This window comes from Cydia splendana, chromosome 25 (assembly GCF_910591565.1).
Source record: "Cydia splendana chromosome 25, ilCydSple1.2, whole genome shotgun sequence".
NCBI lineage: Eukaryota > Metazoa > Arthropoda > Insecta > Lepidoptera > Tortricidae > Cydia > Cydia splendana.
In genome coordinates this window covers 886,601-913,069 of record NC_085984.1, presented here as the reverse complement: position 1 = coordinate 913,069, position 26,469 = coordinate 886,601, and the positions used below count along the sequence as shown (strand labels likewise).

Here is a 26,469-nt window from a genome sequence, read left to right as displayed (position 1 = left end):
TTAGAGTGTATAGTAAGTGTACTTGCTTCGGCAGTACATATACTAAAATTGGAACGATACAGAGAAGATTAACAACAACTGCTGCCTAGCCTAGGGCCTTCATGTGGATACAACCAATGCCTACCGTAGTGTAATTGTAATATTTATCAGCAAAGGCCCAACGTCGTATTACACAACCACTTACTTAACGTAGGGTAACTGTAGGACTCGTAAACAAAAGCCCATTACATAATTAGACTATAGGCACACTATAAATTACACAACTATTTACCTACGGTAGTATTGTAAGAATCCTACACAAGGCCCAACGTTAAAGTTACAATGTTGGCCCTTTGTGGGACAAGCTGTGCTGGGCCTTCAACCTGGTGCACGATTACCTACCGACCTACCTGACTTGCCGTTGGGTAATTGTTGAATTTGCAAACAGAAGCACAACGAAAAAATTGCCCTTTTTTATTTTTTTGCAGTTGGCCCTACAGCAAGCCATACGGCCAAATCTAACAATTAACCAACCATCAAACAAATGTGTATAGGCCCAACCACGGCCCAACCAAAACCACCACCGTTGAATAATTGTATGATTTATTTAAATAGGCCCAACGAAAAAATTACTCTAATGGCCCTCTGTTGGGAATCTTCGGGAGGGCCTTTGTCGAGGGCCCTCCAGCAAATCGTACGGCCAAATGTAACAATTAACCAACCATCAAACAAATGTGTATAGGCCCAACCACGGCCCAACCAAAACCACCACCGTTGAATAATTGTATGATTTATTTAAATAGGCCCAACGAAAAAATTACTCTTATGGCCCTCTGTTGGGAATCTTCGGGAGGGCCTTTGTCGAGGGCCCTCCAGCAAATCGTACGGCCAAATATAACGGTTGCCCAACTAATACGTAAACAAAGGCCCAACAAAATCCCTACAAGAAAATGCTATTAGGGTATGCTTTAGTCATCCATCCAGAACACTATGCTTTAGGGTTCCATCAAGTATTTCGCTTTCCAAAAGGGTTCCGTCAAAAAAAAAGATTGAGAACCGCTGATCTAATCCATATCATTTCTGGATCTATTAACTGATGTATCTTAAGTTCGAATAGGGCCGTTATTAGTTTTATAAGGTGTTAATGATATCTACGCAAAGTAGGCCTCAATCCATAGTTTTAGGATGTCCGCCATGCAGTGATTCATCTCACTAGAATGAGGCCAGATAGAGGCCTTTTCGACATCAACACTTAAACTTGACGCAAAAGAGTTTTTAGTTTTCTGTGTCACAACCGGCTTAGTGCAGTCGATGAGGTTTTTGTTAGTTACAATACTACGGAGTCCCATACCTGTATATAACACTCGCATTAACTTATACTCGTACAATCTTTCTCATTTTGTTGGTTGACACAGTTTTGCTAAACCACGTCCATATATAACGAGTGGTTCGGAAAATGAAAAGCACGAAAACTATACTTTGTATCTTTGGTATTTAAATAAATGTAAACAAACAATTTCTACATTTTCGGGTAGTTTTAACATTTATTGGTTAACCGACCAAATACAAAACCGCCTGGATCAGTCACTGAACGACCTGACTTTAACCTACATTATTTGATCATGTAATGTTTTCATCTACCCTCAACTGGCTTAAGGAGACATTTGAGGGTAGATTTTGTTTACTCTTTTTTAAATAAGTAACTAAAGATACAGACTATATAATACTTTAAAAGATGAGGAACACCGACCCTAATTTTATTTGATTGCTTAAACTGAAAATCGTAATTCAAGACCAAAAAAAGTAAAACAATTTTGCCATTGCAATACATTGTTTGTAAAATAGTAAATTCTTTTTTTATAAATAAACACGCTAAGATAATGTATTTATTGGTAATTTTACTCCTACAATTTAAAAAAAGTACTTTAAAATACTTATTTTTACATAAATACAAGACGCGCTAGTAAAAAGTGGCAACCTTGTCTTACTTTTTTTGGTCTTGAATTACAATTTTCAGTATAGTACTTAATTATAATCCGGCAAACCTGCCTTAATGACGTCATTCGTAACCCCTCAACGACCGGTGAGTCAACCCGGACGCGTTGCCCAATCGTCGCGACACACGCGTCGTTGCATGCGCGAGCGCAACTCAAAACGTAACACGACCATCACAAGTCACAGGGTTACGAAACCGGGGGAACCCTGCGGAACTTTCTAATTGAGAGCAAGGAAACTGACGATCTATGTTGATCCGAGGTCTAATTTAATAAATGTAGTGGCTCTGTGACCTGCAGACATCACGGAATCTTGAAACCAAAAAAATAGATCGACGAAAAAAATCCCTATAGGTATCAAACCCGCTCACAAAACTCCATTAGAATCCGTTGAGCAATGCGACCTGTAGAGGAGAACAATACACGAAAGCATTATCGGGTCGAACACATTTTAGAAAAAGGTCACTTCTGTGGACATATGTACAACGACTCTGGACTCGGTGTATCTCGGTATTTCTTACTGGGTTTCAAGTATGTATTAGTACTGTAAAATCGGATAAGTGCGAGTCGGACTCGCCCACCGAGGGTTCCGTACTTTTTAGTAAGTATTTGTTGTTATAGCGGCAACAGAAATACATAATCTGTGAAAATTTCAACTGTATGAGTAGGGTTGCCAGATCTAAAGGCGCTATTATCGGGAACAAATATAAATTTTTCGGGATTTTGGGACTTAAGTCGGGAATAAAAACATTCGAATTAAAGTAATTGTATGAAAAACAACGATATTTTACATTTTCTTATATTTACATTTACATAGATGTTTTTTTTATATAAAAATAGTATAAATTCTTTGAGATCTTGAACAAACAAACAAAAATTCGCGGCGGCGAGCGGCTCGACGCGGGTCGCTCGCTCGCTCGACGACAGTTCGGAACTTGAAATTATTGTTTTATAACGTGAAGCTGTTTTTCGGGACAATTTTCACTTTGTCGGGAATCGGGAACACATACTAAAAATCGGGAGAATCCCGCCAAATCCCGACCATCTGGCAACCCTATTCATGAGATACAGCCTGGTGACGGACGGACAGTGAAGTCTTAGTAATAGGGTCCCGTTTTTACCCATTGAGTACGGAAACCTAACAATAAGTGGCTGGCTGAGGCCTGAGGGTGCAGCGTAAAAAATTCGCTGACATCGTAGTTTCCACAATTTGGACTTTGTCTTAAGGGGCCCACTGATTAACAGTCCGCCGGACGGTATCGGCCTGTCAGTTAGAACGAAATTTTGACAGTTCCGAACAACTGACAGGCCGATACCGCCCGGCGGACTGTTAATCAGTGGGCCCCTTTAGACAGTGCAAATAAGGTATAAGAAGTTTATAATGTAACTTATGAAACAATAAAATGTTACACAGCTCCAGTAGATATACATACAGCTATGGTAGCACGCGTGAGTGGACGCGTGCCAAAGAAACCATCACGAACATATGATATAGATTAGCTGGATGCCGCACCGGACTAAGTATGTAGGTTAAAAACGAAGCTCTTAGTACAATTTTGACTTCAATAAGTTTTTGGCAAAAATATCATTTTTGGTACAAGCTTTTATCGCTGACTGAACTTTTCTTTCCACAAACAACTAATGTTCATCGAGACAATTCTAAAAACCCCAAACATAATTAGGTTGCGTTGTTTTATCACAGAGTTCCTATGGCCACCTCCTGTCTCCATCAGACCAGCTCCATGGTACCATAATATTGCATAGTCACCCGACTTACACACGTATGCAAATTTTCAGCTTCATCGGAAACCGGGAAGTGGGTAAAATTTAACTTGCAAGATTTGACCCGTACATATTTCATATACATAGTTACTGGCAGCTGCAGAAAGAGGTCAAACGTAATTATAGATTGATTGTATGCGGGGGGGGGGGGTCACCTGTCTCTGCAGCTATAGTTAAAGTGTTCCCTACGTATGTAGATAGCTTTGCAACAATTGCAACCCTAATTTTCAAAGAACTGCAACATTGATAACGGAGTCTGGTCACATGTCACTTCCAGTATGTGTCGGACCGTGCAACTGTTACCCGTTTGTTATTCAATGCGCGGCTGCCCCACTTTACTGCGCGGCGCACGGCATACCTTCCTCACCTGCCTTTTGGGGTTTCCAATACAGTTGCAAAGTTATGGAGCGGGGTCCTTTGGTGTAAGGACTGTAAGGTGCAATGCGCGGCTGCCCCACTTTACTGCGCGGCGCACGGCATACCTTCCTCACCTGCCTTTTGGGGTTTCCAATACAGTTGCAAAGTTATGGAGCGGGGTCCTTTGGTGTAAGGACTGTAAGGTGCAATGCGCGGCTGCCCCACTTTACTGCGCGGCGCACGGCATACCTTCCTCACCTGCCTTTTGGGGTTTCCAATACAGTTGCAAAGTTATGGAGCGGGGTCCTTTGGTGTAAGGACTGTAAGGTGCAATGCGCGGCTGCCCCACTTTACTGCGCGGCGCACGGCATACCTTCCTCACCTGCCTTTTGGGGTTTCCAATACAGTTGCAAAGTTATGGAGCGGGGTCCTTTGGTGTAAGGACTGTAAGGTGCAATGCGCGGCTGCCCCACTTTACTGCGCGGCGCACGGCATACCTTCCTCACCTGCCTTTTGGGGTTTCCAATACAGTTGCAAAGTTATGGAGCGGGGTCCTTTGGTGTAAGGACTGTAAGGTGCAATGCGCGGCTGCCCCACTTTACTGCGCGGCGCACGGCATACCTTCCTCACCTGCCTTTTGGGGTTTCCAATACAGTTGCAAAGTTATGGAGCGGGGTCCTTTGGTGTAAGGACTGTAAGGTGCAATGCGCGGCTGCCCCACTTTACTGCGCGGCGCACGGCATACCTTCCTCACCTGCCTTTTGGGGTTTCCAATACAGTTGCAAAGTTATGGAGCGGGGTCCTTTGGTGTAAGGACTGTAAGGTGCAATGCGCGGCTGCCCCACTTTACTGCGCGGCGCACGGCATACCTTCCTCACCTGCCTTTTGGGGTTTCCAATACAGTTGCAAAGTTATGGAGCGGGGTCCTTTGGTGTAAGGACTGTAAGGTGCAATGCGCGGCTGCCCCACTTTACTGCGCGGCGCACGGCATACCTTCCTCACCTGCCTTTTGGGGTTTCCAATACAGTTGCAAATTGTTATGGAGCGGGGTCCTGTGGTGTAAGGACTGTAAGGTGCAATGCGCTGCCCCGCTTTTTGAGTTCCAATACAGTTGCTAATTGTTACGGGGTGCAGTGCAAGTGGGGTGCAAGACCCTTTGGTAGTGTTGGTTTTTGAAATTACCCGACGACTGGATGAATCCTTGTAAGCTGCAGGTTGAAGTGGCTACTTAGGCTGCCCTTCCACAGAGACGGAGACGAGCGGAGATGAAAAGAATCAACAAATAACATTTGTTGTAATCCACTTCTCTTCTCCGCTCCGCTGGATTACAATTACAACCAATGGTATTGGTAATGATTCCTTGCATCTCCGCTCGTCTCCGCCTCAGTGGAACAGCAGCCATAACAACAGGCGGTCAGCACGCTTGTTGGTCAACTTCGTGCTATTAGAAAAACACAGAAAAGACGTACAAGTTTTTATTCTGTGTATCTATATACGCAGTTGGTACCTACACAGCAAAAAAAAAAGGTTTACTCCGGAATTCCCCATTTACCTTGCCAAAGGACTTTGCTCCATAAAAATTTGCAACTGTATTGGAAACCTCCAAAGGCACCTATATAATTATGTGCTCGCGCAGCTAAAGTGGGGCAGCCGCGCATTGCACCTTACAGTCCTGTAAGCTTCCATTGAAAATGTTTTAACTTATATATTGAAGTAATTAGTAACTAGGTACTACGGGAACGGCCATGGCCTTACGAGATTAATAAATTCCCACTTCGTTTAGTGGTATATTTAATCCGAGATTTCCTTGTTCCAGACACAAATGTAAGCGCCAGAAGAGCAATGAAGAGCGGATGGACAGTGCACTGCTGAGTCCACAAAATGGCCGCCGGGACGACAAGATGGCGGACCAAGTGCCGCGGCGCGGTGCTGTTCGCCATACTGCTGCAAGTTGTTAACGGTATGTTCTATTACTTCTGTTTTGAAAGTCGAGCTGTTATGAGCTTATTATGGAACGGAACGTCCCAATATTTTGTTCTAAACCGTTTTTGGTCGAATAAGCCATTCACTCTACCTACTCTGTGCTTGAGTCTGTGCGGAAAGAGAAGAGTCGTGGAATGTATGGGATCCAGTACATTTCACGACTCTTCTCTTTCCGCACAGACTCTACCTATACTAGTAGCACTATACCTAGTTACTAGTCAGTCACATGCAATAGGTATCTTGCACAAAGCAGCGCGCAAAAATATCTGACATACTTAATCTTAAAAAGCCATAACAGCGTACACTATCGCGTTTTTTGCGTGCAAGATATCATTCATGGTATAGGTAAGGGTGACTGTAATTTAAAAAATGTCAGATACCATAGATACCAACTCGCGTTGTGGATTCTCTATCTTATACCTAGGGTTTGCACGACGGATCCGAAATGTATGGGAAGATCCGCGGATCCGAATCCAGATCCGGATAATTTCATACATTTCGGATCCGGATTGCAAACCCAACTTATACCTTTAAACGAGCAATTTTTGTATATAAGTATATTTATTTATATATATATATATTTCGGGCTTCTCGGAAACGGCTTAACGATTTCGATGAAATTTGCTATAAGTTGGGGGTTTTCGGGGGCGAAAAACGAATCTAGCTGGGTCTAAAGTATTTGAACGAGTGATGTATTCTCGAATGTTAAATTTCTTTGATAGGTTTGACGTCCTGTCTGATCGTCAATTTGGCTTTAGAAAAAACAGGTCTACAACGTCGGCTATACTTGAGTTGCTAGAAGATATTGCTGAGAGCAGAGAGAAAAGGTTGCCCGTGACAGCAATATTCATGGACATGTCAAAAGCGTTTGACTATGTCCAACACAATATTCTATTAGACAAATTGCATAAATATGGCATCCGTGGGATCTGTGCGGACTGGATAGAATCGTATTTAGTGAACAGGCAACAGTTGACCGAAACCACAAAATACTGTCCTAAGACTCAAACTATAGTAAAGTTTCACTCTGACGTTGAAATTGTAAAACAGGGTGTTCCACAAGGCAGTATACTTGGTCCGTTATTATTTCTTATATATATAAATGATCTACCTAATATTACTAAGCACAAAGTAACTCTGTTTGCTGATGATTGTTCCGTTGTTGTTTGCTGCAAAGACCCTGCTACTTACGAGTTTGAAGTAAATACTGTTTTCCATGATATTAATGTTTGGCTAGAAAATAATAAGTTAAGAGTTAATTTAAATAAAACAAATTATATGGAATTTCATGCTCCTCAGGGTAACCCCACAAATATCAATATTATGTATAACAATGAAAAGATACATAGCGTAACATCTTTGCGATTTTTAGGCGTTATGATAGATTGTCACAATAGTTGGGAAGTCCATATTGAACACTTAATTAAGAAATTAACTAGGTTTATCTTTGCTCTGCGTAAATTGAGAAATATCGCTTCCAGGCAAGCATCGATAACGGCATTTCATGGCCATATAATGTCCAACCTCCGCTATGGCATCATCTTATGGGGCAATTGCAAAGACATTAACAGAGTTTTTAAGCTGCAGAAAAAATGTGTAAGGGCGATCTGTAGCGCCCGTAGTAGAGACTCGTGCCTGCCATTGTTCAAGGAATTACAAATACTAACGGTCCCCTCTTTATATGTATATGAAATCTGTCTTTATGTGAAAAAAAATCTACACAAGTTTAATGTACAAAAAAGCAATCCGAGAATAACGTCAAAACTCCATGGCTTTAACTTGTGCTATCCCATTGATCACAAAACAGCTTACTTTAGAAAGAGTGTGTTTTATATGTCTGTTCACACATTTAACCACTTGCCTAATGAAATTATAATACTTGAACAACCTGACTTCGGACGAAAACTTTATAAATGGTGCCTAGAAAAATCTTACTATAAGATAAGTGACCACTTTATGCCTTCAAACAATAATTAGTAAGAATAGTAATATTTATATATTTGCTCATTGACATATTACCCATCATTTTATTCGTATCACATGTAACGGCATGACATTTGTATAAGTATTTAGCTGTAAGATTAGTTTTAGTATTAACATTGTACTCCGCATCGCGGTTGATTGTGATGATTCTACCTTAACATAATTTTAAAATCATTGTACCTAACTCACAATATGACAATAAAGATTTCAATTTCAATTTTCAATTTCTTATCTCTAGGAAAACGCGTTTTTTATGTTTTCCGAGCAAAGCTCGGTCTCCCAGATATTTCTATTTAAACGGGTCACTATTAAAGTATTTTTAAGTCGAAGATTGATTGACATGTTTCGCTTCATAATAAGGTTCACCGAGAGCACGCGAGTACAAACAGCAACACTTAAATGTCCATTGAACCTTAAGCCTTTAGTAATAAGGTTTACGAACTGTCAGTTAACAGTGTGGGCGATGTTAGGTACGCGTTGGCGGACTCTTCTCTATTCTTTGCTTTTCTCTATTCCTTATCTCTGTAAATTTCCTTTCCCTTTCGTCCTTGTTGGTGACGAGGCCCTTTCGGCCACGACACCAAACCCCTTCACAAAAAAGGAGGCGCTGGTCACTGCGCCGACCAAACTGCGTAATCACTTAAAAAAAAAGCGTTGGCGGACCGACGCAGAGCAGACCCCCCGCTGTGACTCTTCGAAGAAGTTTTATTATCATAAAAAGTAAAATGTCGGTACTTAGCTTACACTACTAACAAAATTAAACTTACAAAACGACCTGGAATAACGTGAAGCTTGGTATGATCTAAACACCGGAACCACGACACGATATGACTCTATTTTTAACCGCCAACAGTTACTTTGTGCGCTGACTTGAAGCTTTTTTGGACTTATAATGAGCTCGTGTCAGTTTTTACTCCCAGGGGGCCGATTTATGAATTTCGACCGCGCGATTTCGTGTATTTCGTTCAATAATATATCCAGTACCCGGCATTTAAATTCTACTAATAGAATTGAAAACGAGTGGTCAATATCACTCGATTCCCAATTTCTATCGCTCGTACTTCAAAAATTAGCATTTCGCTGTTTTCCACCGATTTTCGAGTGACGAAATCGAACGCTCGAAACTCAAAATAGCCACGAAATTGTTCAATTTAAGTTTAAGTTGGCGTACAAACAGCAACCAATAACGTGTCGGAAGCCGGTGTTGCTCGAAGCTCGAAACTGTCCATCGGTGCACTTTATTACAAAAGGCATATTCTATAATTGTCACTTGTCTAAGTTCGTTGAATGCCAATCGAAAAGTAAAAATGTTTCGGGATGACAGTGCAGATGCAAACGAAACTTTGCATTTATTGGATTGTCAATTGGCCTGCCCCCTGTGAGCCTAGCCAAGGTGACAATCCAGATAGAGAAAACGCCAATCGAAGCTTCAATACGTATGGACATAGTCACGTGACTTCGTAGCATCTGTCACCCCGATACATTTTTAGGGTTCCGTACCTCAAAAGGAAAAAACGGAACCCTTATAGGATCACACGACTCGTGCGTCTGTCTGTCTGTTCGACCATTCCCCCTCCCCCCTTTATCTCTGAAACTATACTGGGTCTAAAATTTTGAAAAAAATACACTAAATAGTACTTTACCTATAGATGACAGGAAAACCTATTAGAAATGTGCAGTCAAGCGTGAGTCGGACTTATGTACGGAACCCTTGGAACGCGAGTCCGACTCGCACTTGACCGGTTTTTTTCTTTTTGTCTGGCTTTTTTCTAAGTACAATAGTAATTATCGTCTTAGTTAGGCCGCCTGGTCCCTAGTCTAGAGCCAGTGGCGTAGCTAGCGAGGCCTCACTCGCCCACGGTCTCGCACATAAAGGGGCCTCGCGGAAGCCAACCATTTTTAGGGTTCCGTAGCCAAATGGCAAATAACGGAACCCGAAACTATAAGAACTATACTGTTGAAACTTGGTAGTGAACCGCATTAAGATTTTCACACAAAAATAGAAAAAAAACAATAAATTTTGGGGGTTCCCCATACTTAGAACTGAAACTAATTTTTTTTTTTCATCAAACCCATACGTGTGGGTGAGACGATATCCCGTCGCGCCTACTTTTTTCAAATTTGCCGCCTTTTTCTACTGACAAGATCTGCTTGACCGTCTATAAAATAAGAGAATGATAAAACTAAAAAAAATATATGATGTACATTACCTACCATGCAAACTTCCACCGAAAATTGGTTTGAACGAGATCTAGTAAGCAGTTTTTTTAATACGTCATAAATCGTAAAACGCAATTATATTATGTTACTCGCTGCTACGGAACCCTTCATGGGCGAGTACGACTCGCACTGGGCCGCTTTTATTATCTTGGGAATACACATTGAAAGAAAAGGGCTCCGCAGAATGTGACTTCGCCCACATCTAGATTACTTAGTTCACGCTACACCACTGTCTAGTCTAGCTTTCGACTCAGCCATGCTTGGAAAGCTATTATGATGTCTTGATTGGAGGCATCTCAAACTACAAGGCCGCGCGGTCAGTGCCTCTAAATAGCGACGATAATAATTCGATGCGTAACGGTACCCTATCAGAGGGGCTACCGCGAAAACCGAAATTCGCAAATTGCGGGGATCTTACTCTTTTACTCCAATGAAGGCGTAATTAGAGTGACAGAGAAAAATGCCCGCAATTGACGATTTTCGGTATTGGCGGTAGCCCTACTGATTCCGAAGTTAAACATAAACATGTTTCTTACACTTCTTATAACAGGTTGGTTGGTTGACAAGGATTTGGTGGAAATTTCTCAAGTCAGTAGGTACCTAAGTTTTGACGCTACACGACACAAACATCAAACGTAGGTACACTAGGTACTTAGGTACCTAAAGTGGAGTTCAATAGAATAATTGAATAATGTAAACAAATTTTACAGATTTTATTAGGGGTCTCTATTAATTGTTTCCCAAATAGTTTTAAGTCATAAATTCAGAGATCGGACAAATTTGCGTCATTGCTCGCAATAATGTGGACATGATTCCAAAATTGATTATATAATTAATCATTTCATTTATTTCTTACCTGAGGTTTAATATTGATACCTAATCAATAAATAACACAAAGATTTCTTATAATTTAGATTTATTAAAGAAAATAATCAGTATGTTTTCCAATTTTTCTGTAGGTACCTACTCATTTTTTATCTCAAAATTATACTTAACACATTCACTGCCCCCGACGCACATGTGCGTTCACCGTCATACAAGTTTGTTCCTAGGCCACGCCCCCTGGCAGTGAATGCGTTAAGTGCTATTTATTGAAAATGATTAATTATTCAATAAATTTTGGAGTCATGTCCACATTTTTGCGAGCAATGACGCAAATCTGTCCGATCTCTGGTCATAATGTATTGTTTGCCCGCATTTTCGTTAGTCATCATTTGGTTCAGAAACGCGTCACTTTTCAGGATTGCCATAAAACGAACCTAACCTGATACGAAAATCCTGAAAAGTCAACGGTTTCACTTTTATGACTAATGATAATATGACAAACAATACATTATGACTTAAAACTTTATGGGAAACAAAGAGACCTCGTTTATTAGTATTTGACTTATAACCCAATATTTTTATGAAGGTGGTTTAGATGGTTTTCTCTGAAATATTAATAATTAACATATATTTTAAGTAAAAGAATATACAATAAAAATATATAAGTAAGTATGTAAATGTAACCTGTTGACAAAATCATGGTTGTCCTGGCCTTAAAAAGTGTCATATTAAGAAGTAAAGGATGACTCACGCTAGACCGGGCCGGGGCGTCCGACATGTCATTTTCTATGACGGCTGATCGGTGATCACGTGGTGCTTTCCATAGAAAACGAAGCGCCGGGAGCTCCGGCCCGACCCCGGCCCGGTCTAGCGTGAGTCAACCTTAATGAAGGTAAAATGCTTTGTTTACATTATTTGCAATTTCAATTTAAGACATAGGAACATATGTAAGAAGTTAGTTTTCAAAAATATCTCATGTACAGTCGCCATCAGATTTATCGGCGCGACCAAGGTGCTCACAAATATCTGAACACGCCTCTATTGTCAAGGCGTTAGAGTGCGTGTTCAGATATTTTTGAGCACCTCGGCCGCTCCGATATATCTGATGGCGACTGTACGAGTGGTAAATAAAAATTCAAACAAATAATTGGCAGGCAAATAAAATAATGGCTGACTTGAAGCGAAACGCACTATTTGTTAAGACGCAGTTAGCTAACTGTATGTGGTTGTGTATGGGTTAATTAACTGAGCTGTATGGGTGTAAATCACTGCATGCTCCAGTGGGCAGTACCTATAGCAGTGTAGTGGGTATGCTTATAAATATAAAGTGGGTACTTGGAGATATGCATGAGATGGAATAAATCAGTCATACGCCATCAGCTGTTTAATTTGGATCCCTGTCCCATACTACATGGTGTCAGGTGTGGTTTTCAAGTGCGTTTTTGTGCATAAAAGTGCTTAAATTGTGTGTATAGTAAAGGACGAGTAATAGTAATACAATGGTTGATAAAACTGAGAGTGCGAGAAGTGTGTACGCGGCTATTCAACAGCCGGCTCCTTTGCAACAAGAGGGCAATATGGCTACCAATTGGCGAGAATGGAAAATGTCGTTTGAATATTTTTTGATTGCCTCAGACAAGGCATCTGTTTCGGATGCAGAGAAATGCGCACTGTTTATGCATGTTATAGGAAAATACGGCAGAGAAATTTATGAGGAACTAGATGTTGCCGAATCGGAAAAATCGAATTATGACGTTTTGTGCAAAAAATTTAGTGATTATTGTGATCCACAGAAAAATATAAATTACGAAAGACATATGTTCTTTGAGACGTATCAGAAGGACATGACTTTTGATAAGTTTTTAGGGGTGTTAAAAGTGAAAAGCAAAAATTGTAGTTTTGACAGTTTAAAAAATAGCCTAATATTAACGCAACTTATTCGTGGGTTAAAAGATGTACAAATGAGAGAAAAATTACTGGCAAAAACGTCGTTAGGTTTAGAGGAGGCGGTAACATGGTGTCGAGCGGCAGAGCGAGCGGGTCAGCAAGCGGCGGGCTGCAGTGTGCAGCAAGCGACGAACGGCGGCGGCGCGATGGAGCGCTTGTGGCGCGATGGAGCGCGGGCGGCAGGTGCACCCGCGGCTCGGGGTCGCTGGCGCGGCGGCCGCGGCGCCCGCGGCGGCCAGGTGCGCGGCGCGTCTCAACGCCAAGCGCCGCGACAATATTACTCAAATAATGTGTGCGACAAGTGTGACTTAAGGCATAGCGTGAGTGACCGGTGTCCGGCATCGGGGGTTTCGTGCTATCGGTGTGATAGGGTTGGACACTTCGCGAAGTGTTGTCGTGTGCGACCTGTGCAGCCGCAAGTCCGCGAGATGGTCGGCGGTGATGGCGGTGACGAGGACGGTGATGTAAACGAGGACTTTGGTGAGCTTATTTTGTACAATATTAATATTGATGCGGCCGAGTGTACCGATGAGTCGTGGACGGAAATGATAAGTGTGAATGGCGTGGATATAAATTTTAAATTGGACAGTGGTGCGGCCGCCACGGTAATATCATTAAAATCATATTTAAATGCAGGTTTTAATACGGAAAATTTAAGAAAAAGTGACACTGTACTAAGACAAATTGACAAACAGCGATTGCCGGTAGTAGGTTATTTTAATGCGTCGTTGATATGTAACAATAGGAAAATAATACAAAAAGTTTTTGTGTTGCGGGTGAATTGTAATAATTTGCTGCAGGGATTAAAAGCATGTGTCAATTTGAATCTTATTGTCCGAACTAGTGATTCTACTGACAGTAGTTTGAAAATAAATGAAGTTAAAATTGATGAATCAGTATTTGATGGCATAGGGTGTTTGCCAACAGTATGTAAAATAGAATTAGATAAGACTGTACAGCCGGTGGTTGCCTGTTCGCGAAAAATACCCCTGAAGCTGCGTCCTCGTTTAAAGGAAGAACTCGATAATATGGTCAAGTTGGGTGTAATTGTAAGGGAGGATGGTCCCACAGACTGGGTTTCAAATATAGTAGTAGTGGAAAAACCAGATAATAAACTTCGTATATGTTTAGATCCTAAACATCTAAACAAAGCGGTAAAACGAAGTCACTTTTTACTTCCGACTCTGGAAGAGATAACCAGTAATCTCTCGGGGGCTAAGTTTTTCTCTAAATGTGATGCTAAAAATGGTTTCTGGATGTTACGATTAGATGAGGAAAGTTCTAAGCTTTGTACGTTTTCAACTCCTGAGGGTAGGTTTAGGTACATTAGAATGCCCTTCGGAATTAACTGTGCCCCGGAAATCTTTCATAACGAAATGTCAAAAATATTTAAAATGGAGGGGGTGGAGGTTTACTGTGATGATATTTTGATCTGGGGAAAAACTGAGCAGGAACACGATAGTCGACTAAAGGAGGTTATGAGACGGGCGGTGTTAAATGGGGTCAAATTTAATAAAAATAAATGTGTATTCAAGGTGTCTGATATAATTTTTTTAGGTCACAGTTTTAATGCCGATGGTATGAAACCAGGTAATAGTCGGGTGAAGGCAATTGTTAACTTGCCAAAGCCCACTGATAAGAAAGATCTCGAGCGGTTTCTGGGGGTTACTAATTATCTTTCGAGATTCATACCTCAATATTCAGAGATATCGGCTCCGTTGCGTAGTCTATTAGCAAAAAATGTTCAATTTGAGTGGCTCCACATTCATGACAACGCGTTCAAAGAATTAAAGTCAAAAATAAGTAGTAGTCCAGTATTAGCGTACTATTCGCCGCACGAAGCAGTGTGTGTATCAGTAGATGCGAGTTCGCGTGGCCTGGGCGCTTGTCTGATGCAGGGCGGGCGGCCCGTCGCCTATGCGGCGCGCACGCTCACGCCTGCGGAGACGCGCTGGGCGCAAATCGAAAAAGAGCTGCTCGCAGTGGTTTTCGGGTGCACTCGATTTCACCAATATATTTATGGGCATAATGTGATTAGTGTGGAAAGCGACCATAAGCCGCTGGAAGCTATCATGAGAAAACCACTTAACGAAACACCGGCGCGCCTCCAGCGCATGCTTTTAAAATTGCAGCATTATAATATTGATCTTCGCTATAAGCCCGGAAAGGAGATGTTTATTGCGGACACATTGTCGAGAGCGCCTAGCGAGGTGGGCGTCGATAGTGATGTGTGTAAGGATGTAGTGGTGCATGTGAACATGTTATATAATAATGTGGAGGCGACAACCGAAATGCTAGGTAAAATAAAGGAGCACACATTGAGGGACCCCGTCCTGATGGCGATTTGTGAATACTATCATAACGGGTGGCCCAATAATAAAAGAGAGGTCAAGGATATTGTGAAGCTATACTGGGACGTGCATGACGAGCTTCACGATGTAAACGGTATTGTATTTAGAAATGAGAGAATTGTGATACCGGCTTTGTTGCGCAAAGAGATGGTGCGTCGAGTTCATGAGGGCCACCTGGGGGTGGATAAGTGCCAGAGGCGAGCGCGCGGAGTGATGTGGTGGCCCGGCATGGCCCGGGACGTGGAGCGCGCCGTGCTAGCGTGCGAGACGTGCCAGCGACACCGCGCGGCGCCCGCACGCGAGCCGCTGCAGCCGCATCAGGTGCCCGAGCAAGTACTAGCGGGTGACATTTTTGAGTTTAAAGGCAAACAGTTTTTACTGGTGGTAGATTATTTTTCAAAGTTTGTTGAAATTAGTTGTTTAAATAACTTACAAAGTGGTACCGTAATTGAATCACTTAAACAAATGTTTAGTCGGCACGGGATACCAGAAAAATTGGTCACCGACAACGGGACTCAATTTACATCTATGGAGTTTAAAGAGTTTTGTAAACAATGGGAATTTGCCCATGTTACCAGTTCACCTTTGTACCCGAGATCGAATGGTCTCGCGGAACGCAACGTACGCACAATTAAGGGATTAATGATAAAAGCATATGAAACAGGGAGTGATTGGTACCTAGGTTTACTAAATTTCAGAAATTCACCGGTGACAGGAGAAACATACTCTCCAGCTCAATTATTAATGAGTCGAAGTTTAAAAACACGTTTACCGGTAACAGATGCGTTGTTAAAACCGCGCACGATTGATCGTCGTTTATTTAAAGATGAGAGATCCGCACGGATAAATAATTATAAATCAAATTATGATCGTGGGACTAGGCCCTTACAAAAATTAAATCCAAATGATACGGTACGCGTGAAGCAAAATAAAGAGTGGGTTAAGTCACAAATAGTTAGTCAAGCTCAAGACGGTCGTTCGTACTGGCTACGAACTAACGATGGAGGAGTTTACAGAAGGAACCGTCAGCATATATTGAAAGTCCCAGACACAACCAGCGAGTTAGCTAATCGTAGTCAACCTAACACTGGCCATACGCGGGGTTATTTGGACTGGGACCAGTTTCAGGGACCGGCAACCGGTGCCGCGACCACCAGGCCCGACCCGCAACCATCGACTTCGTCTAATGGGTATTATGTAACTCGAAGTGGCAGAGTTGTACAACCGCCTCAACGGTATTAATTAATTAATTTTCCTTAATGTCACTAAAACATTGTATTCTTTACAAACGTGAGGTGTATGTTAAGCAATTTCGAACTTTAAGTTAGAGACGCACAGTCTAAATTCCATTGTTCCTTAAAATGTAATATTTAATATTCGAAAAATAATATTACACGTAACTTGATGTATAGTTAAATGGTTGAGTTACTATTATTAAAATTATGATCATTTTATTGTTTCTCTAATATAACTGTTAGAGTATAACATGATTTCTTCTTAATTATATACCACTTTTATAATTTGTTTAATTTTGAAAGATGGATGCACTGTTATTCATGTATAAGGTAGTACGAATAGATAAGTAGCATAATAAGTAAATAAATATTAATAATAAGGGGAAAGATAGGAGGCATGTAATATATGTATACTTTTGTTACTTATGTGTACCAATATATTGTATTAGATTTGTTCTATTATTAAATGGCATGATAGGTTAACAGTCAAGTTCAAAGACCTTAGTTTAGGCATTGTAAAAGAAGGGAGATGTAGTGGGTATGCTTATAAATATAAAGTGGGTACTTGGAGATATGCATGAGATGGAATAAATCAGTCATACGCCATCAGCTGTTTAATTTGGATCCCTGTCCCATACTACAAGCAGTATCTACTGCTATCTCTTACAAGCCGGTTATTATAGAAATTATACGAATCATAAATAAATATCTGGGAGACCGAGATTTGCTCGGAAAACATATAACGCAAAAATGCTTGTTTTTCCAGTGATAAGATAAGACTTGTAGGTTAGTATTGTTACAGACTTAGTTAAGATCGATTTTCCGATACCCCCATATAGCAAATCGAAATCGTTAGAGCCGTTTCCGAGATCCCCGAAATATAATATATAAAACTAAAAACTACGCATTTGGGTTATCGGAATTAATGGAGACGTTGTGCCCAATAAATCGGACGACTGTTTTGTAATGTAAAAGCTGTTATTGATAGTAATCTAAAAGATTAAGATCTCACTACAGACTGCATAGTATCGATTTCTGTTCATATATATACCTATTAATTTTTTTATGCTTTGGTGCTTTGCTCATTTAAAGGTATAAGATTGGAACGAATTAAAACATTACTTAGCTAATCCGCGAAATAATAATTAAGTTATGCCTACTTACATACATAGGTACTTACAGTACATAATATAGTGCTACTTTACGGCAGTTTACGTTAATTTGCACTTTAATACCTACGTGCCTATGTCGAAAATTGAAAGGGCCATCTGTACGGTAATAGTTATTTACGATGCAAGTGCGGAAAAGAAAAAAATCGAAACGAGTGGCGATAATTTCCGTACACGGCGGGAAGAAGTTGATATCTGGCGGGAAAAATTTTAAGAAATTTGAATCTTATGTAATTTTATTTAGTTAGTTTATTTTATTTTTAATGTTTGTATCTACCTTATAAATAAACGTTTAAATTATTCATCCAACCATAATATATAATATTGTTTCAGGATTTTATGAAACGTGACTGTAAATATAACGCATTGTATATTTTATTTTAAGTCCAAATTTCTTCGGTAGAATATCTCGAGTTATCAACTTCTTCCCGCCGTGTACGGATTTAAAACACGACCGAAGGGAGTTTTTTAAATCGACATGAGTTGCGAATTACCTATTCATATTCATATTCGTATATTCATAATAATTCATATTACATGTCATTTTACAATGTTACATTAAAGTATAGTATAAAATAAATTTAAATTAGAATAAAATTAAAATTACAACAATAAATAAAATGTCAAATAAAGATATAGGTACCTACGGTAACATAAGGTAATAACTTAGTTCATATTCGCACGTGTATCGTACAAGTGTACTGAGTGTACATCGTTTTACAGTACATATCAAGGACCGGAAAACCCCTCTTTACGCTTAATCCTATCAATTCGGTAACCCAATCGATTCGGTTACCGTATCATTCGGTAACCCTATCATACTGTTACCTGATTGTAATGGTAACCTTATTGAAACGGTAACCCTAACCTTTAACCGAGTTAATCTCAAAACCCCATCGCGATAGGGTTTTTGTTAAGGGTTTTTAACAGGTTTTCATTCAGTTATGGTAACCTTTATTATCGGTTGCTTACTGGTTTGCTACATTAAAGTAGTTTTAGTGATGTGCCGTCAGAACTAAAAAAAATACTAAAAAAAATGTTTATTTTATTTACTTTATTTATATTTTGTTGATTTTGTTGATTTTATTGACTTAATTTATTAAATTTATTTAATTTAATTTATTTATTTAATTGATTTAATTTATTGAATTTATTTATTTTTTTGAATTTATTAAATTTATTAAATTTATTAAATTTATTAAATTTATTAAATTTATTAAATTTATTAAATTTATTAAATTTATTAAATTTATTAAATTTATTAAATTTATTAAATTTATTAAATTTATTAAATTTATTAAATTTATTAAATTTATTAAATTTATTAAATTTATTTAATTTAATTAATTAATTTAATCTATTTCATTTATTTAATTAGTTTAATTAGTTATATTTGTTTAATTAGTTTATTTAGTTTATTTAATTTATTTAATTTATTTAATTTATTTAATTTATTTAATTTATTTAATTTATTTAATTTATTTAATTTATTTAATTTATTTAATTTATTTAATTTATTTAATTTATTTAATTTATTTAATTTATTTAATTTATTTAATTTATTTAATTTATTTAATTTATTTAATTTATTTAATTTTTTTAATTTATTTAATTTATTTAATTTATTTAATTTATTTAATTTATTTAATTTATTTAATTTATTTAATTTATTTAATTTATTTAATTTATTTAATTTATTTAATTTATTTAATTTATTTAATTTATTTAATTTATTTAATTTATTTAATTTATTTAATTTATTTAATTTATTTAATTTATTTAATTTATTTAATTTATTTAATTTATTTAATTTATTTAATTTATTTAATTTATTTAATTTATTTAATTTATTTAATTTATTTAATTTATTTAATTTATTTAATTTATTTAATTTATTTAATTTATTTAATTTATTTAATTTATTTAATTTATTTAATTTATTTAATTTATTTAATTTATTTAATTTATTTAATTTATTTAATTTATTTAATTTATTTAATTTATTTAATTTATTTAATTTATTTAATTTATTTAATTTATTTAATTTATTTAATTTATTTAATTTATTTAATTTATTTAATTTATTTAATTTATTTAATTTATTTAATTTATTTAATTTATTTAATTTATTTAATTTATTTAATTTATTTAATTTATTTAATTTATTTAATTTATTTAATTTATTTAATTTATTTAATTTATTAAACTTATTTAATTTATTTATTTTAATTATTTTAGTTATAATATAATAATATTTATAATAAGAACACACCACACAGGAAGGTATAAAGATAAACAAAGGAAAGGCAAAAAAACTTGTTTGTGCTGGAGGCTTCATAGACCGCCCATGCCAACCTCGGTTATTCAATAATAAGTTGAATTTAAGTGTGCGTAAATATTACAATCGTTTGAACTGGTCAAAAACCTCATAATGAGGTAACTGAATAGACTGGGTTTTTATTTCGGTTACCGGTAACAGAGGTTAACTCGATCTGATACGGTTACCGAATCAAAGTGTTACCTTATTAAGCGGTTACCGTTATGGTAGGGGTTTTTATAAACACCTCTAAAATAACCCTATGAAAAACCCCGGTTAAGGTAACCGGTTCCTGTCCCTGGTACATATGGTCCTTTAAACTTTTGACATACCTACGCACTAGTGCGGCAAAGCAGGACCATATGTACTGTAAAATGTTGTACGATACACGTCCGAATAGGTAATTCGCAAGCGCAACTCGGTGTCGATTATTCGCCACGCGTTGCGAATTTCCGAATTTCCTACTTATCGCACTTGTATCGTAATGTATAGGTACTGTTACAAGTGTCACATATTCAATTTGTTTTCATAGATGTTTGTTTGTACACAGTAAAAAGTTATAGTAGAAAAACAGAAAATTGTCATGTCGAACACAAGTAGGTACCTATATCGTCGTTCTACTTCGCGACGGATGACGGTGTGGCGTTCGTGTTTCGAAAAATTATTCTAATTTGACTAGAAAACTAGCCTATTAGGTATCATTAAGTAAGTACTTATATTTGTTACCTGCCTATTACTTCACATTCCTAAGAAAGAATGTTATTCGTGTTACGAAGACAGTTGGCAGTATGTAGGCCTCACCGTTACTCGCCGATTGTGTGTATAGGAAACACGTACTTACCGTGCAAGACAGAAGGGCGTATCTGGAATTCAGTTTCATAGGTAGATGCGACCTTTTGGAAATAATACTAGAAACACCTAGGTTCTTACAGTGTGAAAAAGTGGTATCTTCAAACTAGTCTTATATTAACTTGCAACCTTTTGAAAGTAATATCTATTTGCCAACATGCCTATAAAAAGGTGAATTTACACCTGTTAATCCTGATGCTATTGTTATTTTGTAATCAGTAAAAATCGCTAAACGTAGCATAGAGTATTGCTTGAAGTTATTAATTCAGATAAGATAACAAAATAACACATAATTACACGGTAAAACTTTTGTAGGAAAAGCATTGTTGGGAAAAATACACAATACTGGACACCTAGCTATTATTATAGAAAAGTCACGACTGCTGCCTAAATAGAAATAGGTTAAAAGTACCAATGCTAACCATTGGTAAGGTCATAAGGTGCCAATATAAGGGTATTACGTATATTCAAATTTTAACATCAGATAAACGATGATAACTCATTTAGACGATGCGATAACTCGCATGCTAGTTTCATTACATTGCGGGTTTTGATCGGTCGGTTGATTTGGACGTAACCAACAGTCCGCAATGTAACTATAATCGCATGCGAGTTCGCACGCCGTCTAAATCAGCCCTAGGCATTCAAACACCGGTACTGGTGTGATGTTTTTATTATTAAAAAAAAACTCGCTTTTACCTCGTTCATAAACCCACACTCGTATTTTAATGCCATTCATCGTGAAGCTATCACATTAATTAATATTGTTTATTGCCTTAACACTTGTCTCATCTATTATTTGAAATACGCGGAAGCCTAATGAATCCCACTAGTTATTGCGCCAAAACAATCGCAATAAACGTACTTTCACTGTATCAACTCACGATTGTTTTCCACTTTCGCCATTTCTGTTTTGTTAATGTCTAGGATGCCTCGAATTCTTATATGGAAGTGTTTAAAAACACGAAAATTTTCAAACTTAGCGTGACTGTACGATATTAATAAATATTAAAGATTCATTATGTTCAGATAATGTCAATATTTGAAGACGAATATGGGTATCGCTATTTAAGAAAAGGGGAATGGAAAAATGGCATTCCTTTAAACGTTTACTAAATTCTTAAGTTACTTTATATGTTTTGGTTGTTTGTATATATGATCCTGAACGAACGAACTTCGGTGTTCGCGCCCTCTGTCTTCCTTTTGCTCATTTAAATGCAAGAAAATCGAAAACCACAACGTCTCGATTCAACCACAGCTCTTACACCTGTCATCTGTATTACGACTGTCAAATCGTCCCAAAACGCGCACAATTCGCATTGTGCTGTCACAGAGCGCGCACAATGCGGTGACGTAACTGGCAGTACTTTCACTGTAATAGTCTACTTGGATGAAATCTATGCATAACTAAATTAACTCGCGAATATGACTAGAGTCCGTCGAAGATAATTTTGCATTGATTTGAACAGAAGGGAATTCGCCGCGAAGCTTGCGAGTCTTGCGATTGCGACGGAAGGTAAGGCTGTCGCGCGGGTTTTTACCTATTATCTTAATTACTCTGAAAATATATTTCAGTTCAAAATATAGGACGTCAGATTCTTTGGCTATATCACTAGTAAATTATATACCTATAATATATGAAAATTAGACATCTTTTTGTGATTTTTTCTATCAAATCAACTTCAACCTTTTAAGGTTTTGGTTGAAGTATGTCCTTGTAAATATAGTCTAGTATTCGTGTGATTATGTTCATGTCTATTCTCTCGATTAAAACGTGTAGTAGGTATAAACTAAAAAAAAAACTACAATTTGGCATTAGGGGTCATCCATTAATTACATCACACGTTTAGGGGGAGGGAGGGGGTCAAGAAAATGTGACATGTTGTGACAAGGGGGAGGGGGAGTCACAAACTTGTGACGTCACTCTTCATCAGTAACAAAAAATATTTGAACTATTTTATTCGCTGTACGGTTAAAAACAAGTTATAGGAACGACGTTTTTATTCGTTTAATTTTCTGTCCCAATCAGTTTTGGTTTATAAAATTACTATAGGTATTTCTTTTGTCAAAAATATTTGGTAAAATATTAAATCAATATTTGCCGATATCGTTGAAAAAATGTGACGTCACACCAGGGGGGAGGGGGTCTGCCAAATGTGACCAAGTGTGACAAGGAGGGGGGAAGGGTCAAAAAACCTAGAAATTCGTGTGATGTAATTAATGGATGCCCCCTTAGCTCTTAAGAACTAGTTAAGGATGGCACACGTCATACCGGGCCGTGGCCGGGCTCCAAGGATCAGAAATCAGAAGTCAAACTGCGGTCTAACAATTATGCATACGACACTCTTCTAGAGATCCTGGTCTATTAGGTACCTACAGAGTTAATTAATACACTACTTTTATTTTTATTTTATTTATTAAAACTTTACACATAAATACTTCGGTACTATACTGTCAAACTTATGTGTAAAGTTTTAATAATAAAATAACAAAAATAAACTACATTTTATTATAGATTTCATACGTATATATTGGATTTGGTGTCTAAACAGTATTATTTGTTTAATTGTCTAATATTTATTGAGATTATTTGCATCTATAGGTAAGTATATGATATTTATACATATATTTTACTTTCAAATATAGGAGCGGTTTCCGCATCGTCTCGCTTTCGTATTTCAATGGATATTTTAAATCTTAATGATGACTCTGTATTTTATTATAAAAAGTAAAAGTAAATTTGTCTGAAGGTTTATGGTGTGGCTTTAATTTAAATATAGTTAACAGCAAAATTATCTGCACACGCTTTTATTCCTCTAATAATAGAGTTGTGTTCCATCATTTGTAGAAAAAAAATAATTTGAATAATAATAAGGCTGCGTTTCCACCAGAGATGTGCGAGGATGCATAGCGAGGGATGTGTTTGTGAAAACCCATAGAATATCGTCCATTAGAGCTGCGTTAAGCGAAGATAGGTTGGTAAATAAAGTGATTCTATTGGTTCTTAACAAACACATCCCTCGCGACACATCCCCGCACTCTCGCGACACATCTCTGGTGAAAACGCAGCCTTAGGCCTCTTTAGAATGCAATATAATAAGTCAATTACTTAAGACTTCATTTAAGCAGTATTATTTTATGGTAGTGTTTTTAACATTTATATAAGAAGGTTAAATAAATATACAAGATATATTTTATTTTTATTTTATATCGATCTGTCATCTAGGATTGATTTGAAGCTAAAAGAATTTCGTGTTTTATCCAGGGATCGAATACCGGTATATTTTTCATACAAATTAACCGGTATTCAATTTCGGTATCTTGGTTGTTTATGTATATTTTTGCACTTAATTTAGCTAATTTGATCAATCACTATCCTTACCTAAATACTATTCTATAATATCAAAGAAATAATGTGAAAGCTATGAGATATTTTGATTTTTAGTTATACTAGTAAAGGTCCCTGGTTTTATCGGTAATCAAGTTTTTTTGAAGAGTAAAATTATATGTCGGTATTATCAATAACTTTTTAATTTACTTTACATAGATATTTACTTTAAAAGTTTTTCATTGTTGTTATTAACAAAATCAAAATAAAGTTAATTGATTCACTCAGTTTTCATAAATAAGTACGAGAAAGTTGATAAATGTATGACTTTCAGCTTTATCTGTGCCGTGAACTTGTTTGTTTGGTGATAACCTGCGATAAAACTCACAGCTCATTATTTAAGAGTAAAATTAAAATACTTAAGATTCAATTTCTTTAATTTCAGGTTACGAAGAAATCTACACGATATCCCAACTATCTCCAAAATCAGACTCCGTCGATCTACCAGAAGATCAAGTCCTCCACACCACCCAGTCAGACAACCTAGCTTTTAGGATAGAACCTAGCCTCGCCAGGTACGACGACCTAGACGACCTGGAACCTGAAGACATAGTCACTGATGAAGAAACTGAAAAACATGTCATTGTAGCCAGATCAGCAGATCCTAGTGATAGAGCATCTAGATCTCTAAACTTTGATGAAATACCATCATCAAACAATGAGATAGACAACGAAATAGAACTACACAATAAAAGGAAATATTATGACATACATCCAACGAAAACTACGGGTTTTAGTCACGAGAATGAGGTTCTTATGTCCTCTGATGGGGATAGATTCGAGTTTAACTTTCCGGGGGAAGCCAGAAGGGCTCCAAAGGCCAGGGCGTTGCCTTTGGGGCCCAGAATACGGCCTACTGCAGTGCAGCCGATGTATGCCACCATCAACCCTAATGAGGGAAGACAGAACACAGAAATACAGAACATTATAACTGGTATAGTAAAGCTTCTGAACGGAAATGTTAACGTGCAAGCTAATACGCAACTCCTCAGACCAGGCAGACCTATGAATTCAAGGATTAATAACAGAGGACCACCGCGAATATCTGATGTACCACCTATGCCTGACTTTGATAAACCTCTAACCCCTCCAACTCACACCTTTCATCCTACAAAAACCCCTCCCCCCTACCCCTTCGATAGACCCCATCATGGTGTTAATTTGCCTGAACAAATTGTACCACCACTGAACCCTCACAGACCAGGGTTCCATAGGCCCAACATTCCCCCTTGGCAACGGCCTAGACCTAGGCCACCTAATATGCCAGGTAGAAGGCCCAACCCTGGTCTACCTATATACAAACCACCTCCAATGCCTGTTGATATACCTAACTTAGACGAAGAGGAAGAAGCAGAAAATGACACTAACCATGATAACCATCTTGTCCAAGATGAGAAAGAAACTGTACCGTTACTTAATCTGCCTGTCTCTAACACTACTGAAGAAAACGAGAAAGAAGAAAACAAACTAACCACAGCCCCTGAAACTACAAGCAGTACAACAACAACTACAACCACAACAACAACAACGGAAAAAACAACCACAACAGAAAAGACAACAACAGAACCACCAAAAACAACAACCGAAAAAGCCAAAACCACAACTGAAAAAGCCAAAACTACAACAGAAAAACCAAAAACCACCACTGAACGCAAACCTACTACGGAAAAACCAAAAACTACAACCGAACGCAAACCTACCACTGAAAAGGCCAAAACTACAACTGAGATAAAGACAACTACAGAGAAAGCTAAAGTGGAAAAGAAGCCAGAAAAGAAAAAGGAACCGTTTATCGCTGATAAGAAAGATAAATACAAGGTTGATGAGAAACCAGGGAATAAGACCAAGATTGAGACTATTATAGACATCATTGAGTCTTCGATAGATGAGTATAAGTCTTCTGCTGCTGCGGCTGCGACTCCGATTGATGGTCTGATGTCCCACGCTCCTACTGTTAGTGTCTTGGAAGGTCCGCATAGTGTGGTGAAGACGTCTTCCATCAATGCACAACCGTTACCATGTAAGTATAAGTAATTGTTTCATTCCTCTTTAGTCTTTTGTCGATGAATATTCTCCTCTGCCATTTCTTA

At 37.8% G+C, this 26,469-nt stretch overlaps 1 protein-coding gene across 1 annotated transcript in view; it reads left to right on the top strand.

The window, feature by feature from the left end:
* The window catches only part of LOC134802717 (uncharacterized), an 83,650-nt gene that overhangs the window by 16,920 nt on the left and 40,261 nt on the right, over positions 1-26,469 (top strand). Inside the window, exons 2-3 of the mRNA XM_063775362.1 lie at positions 5,929-6,072; positions 24,765-26,399. Of these exons, the coding sequence (XP_063631432.1) occupies positions 5,994-6,072; positions 24,765-26,399 (1,714 nt within the window). The 5' untranslated portion in view covers positions 5,929-5,993. The remainder of the gene's footprint in view (positions 1-5,928; positions 6,073-24,764; positions 26,400-26,469) is intronic.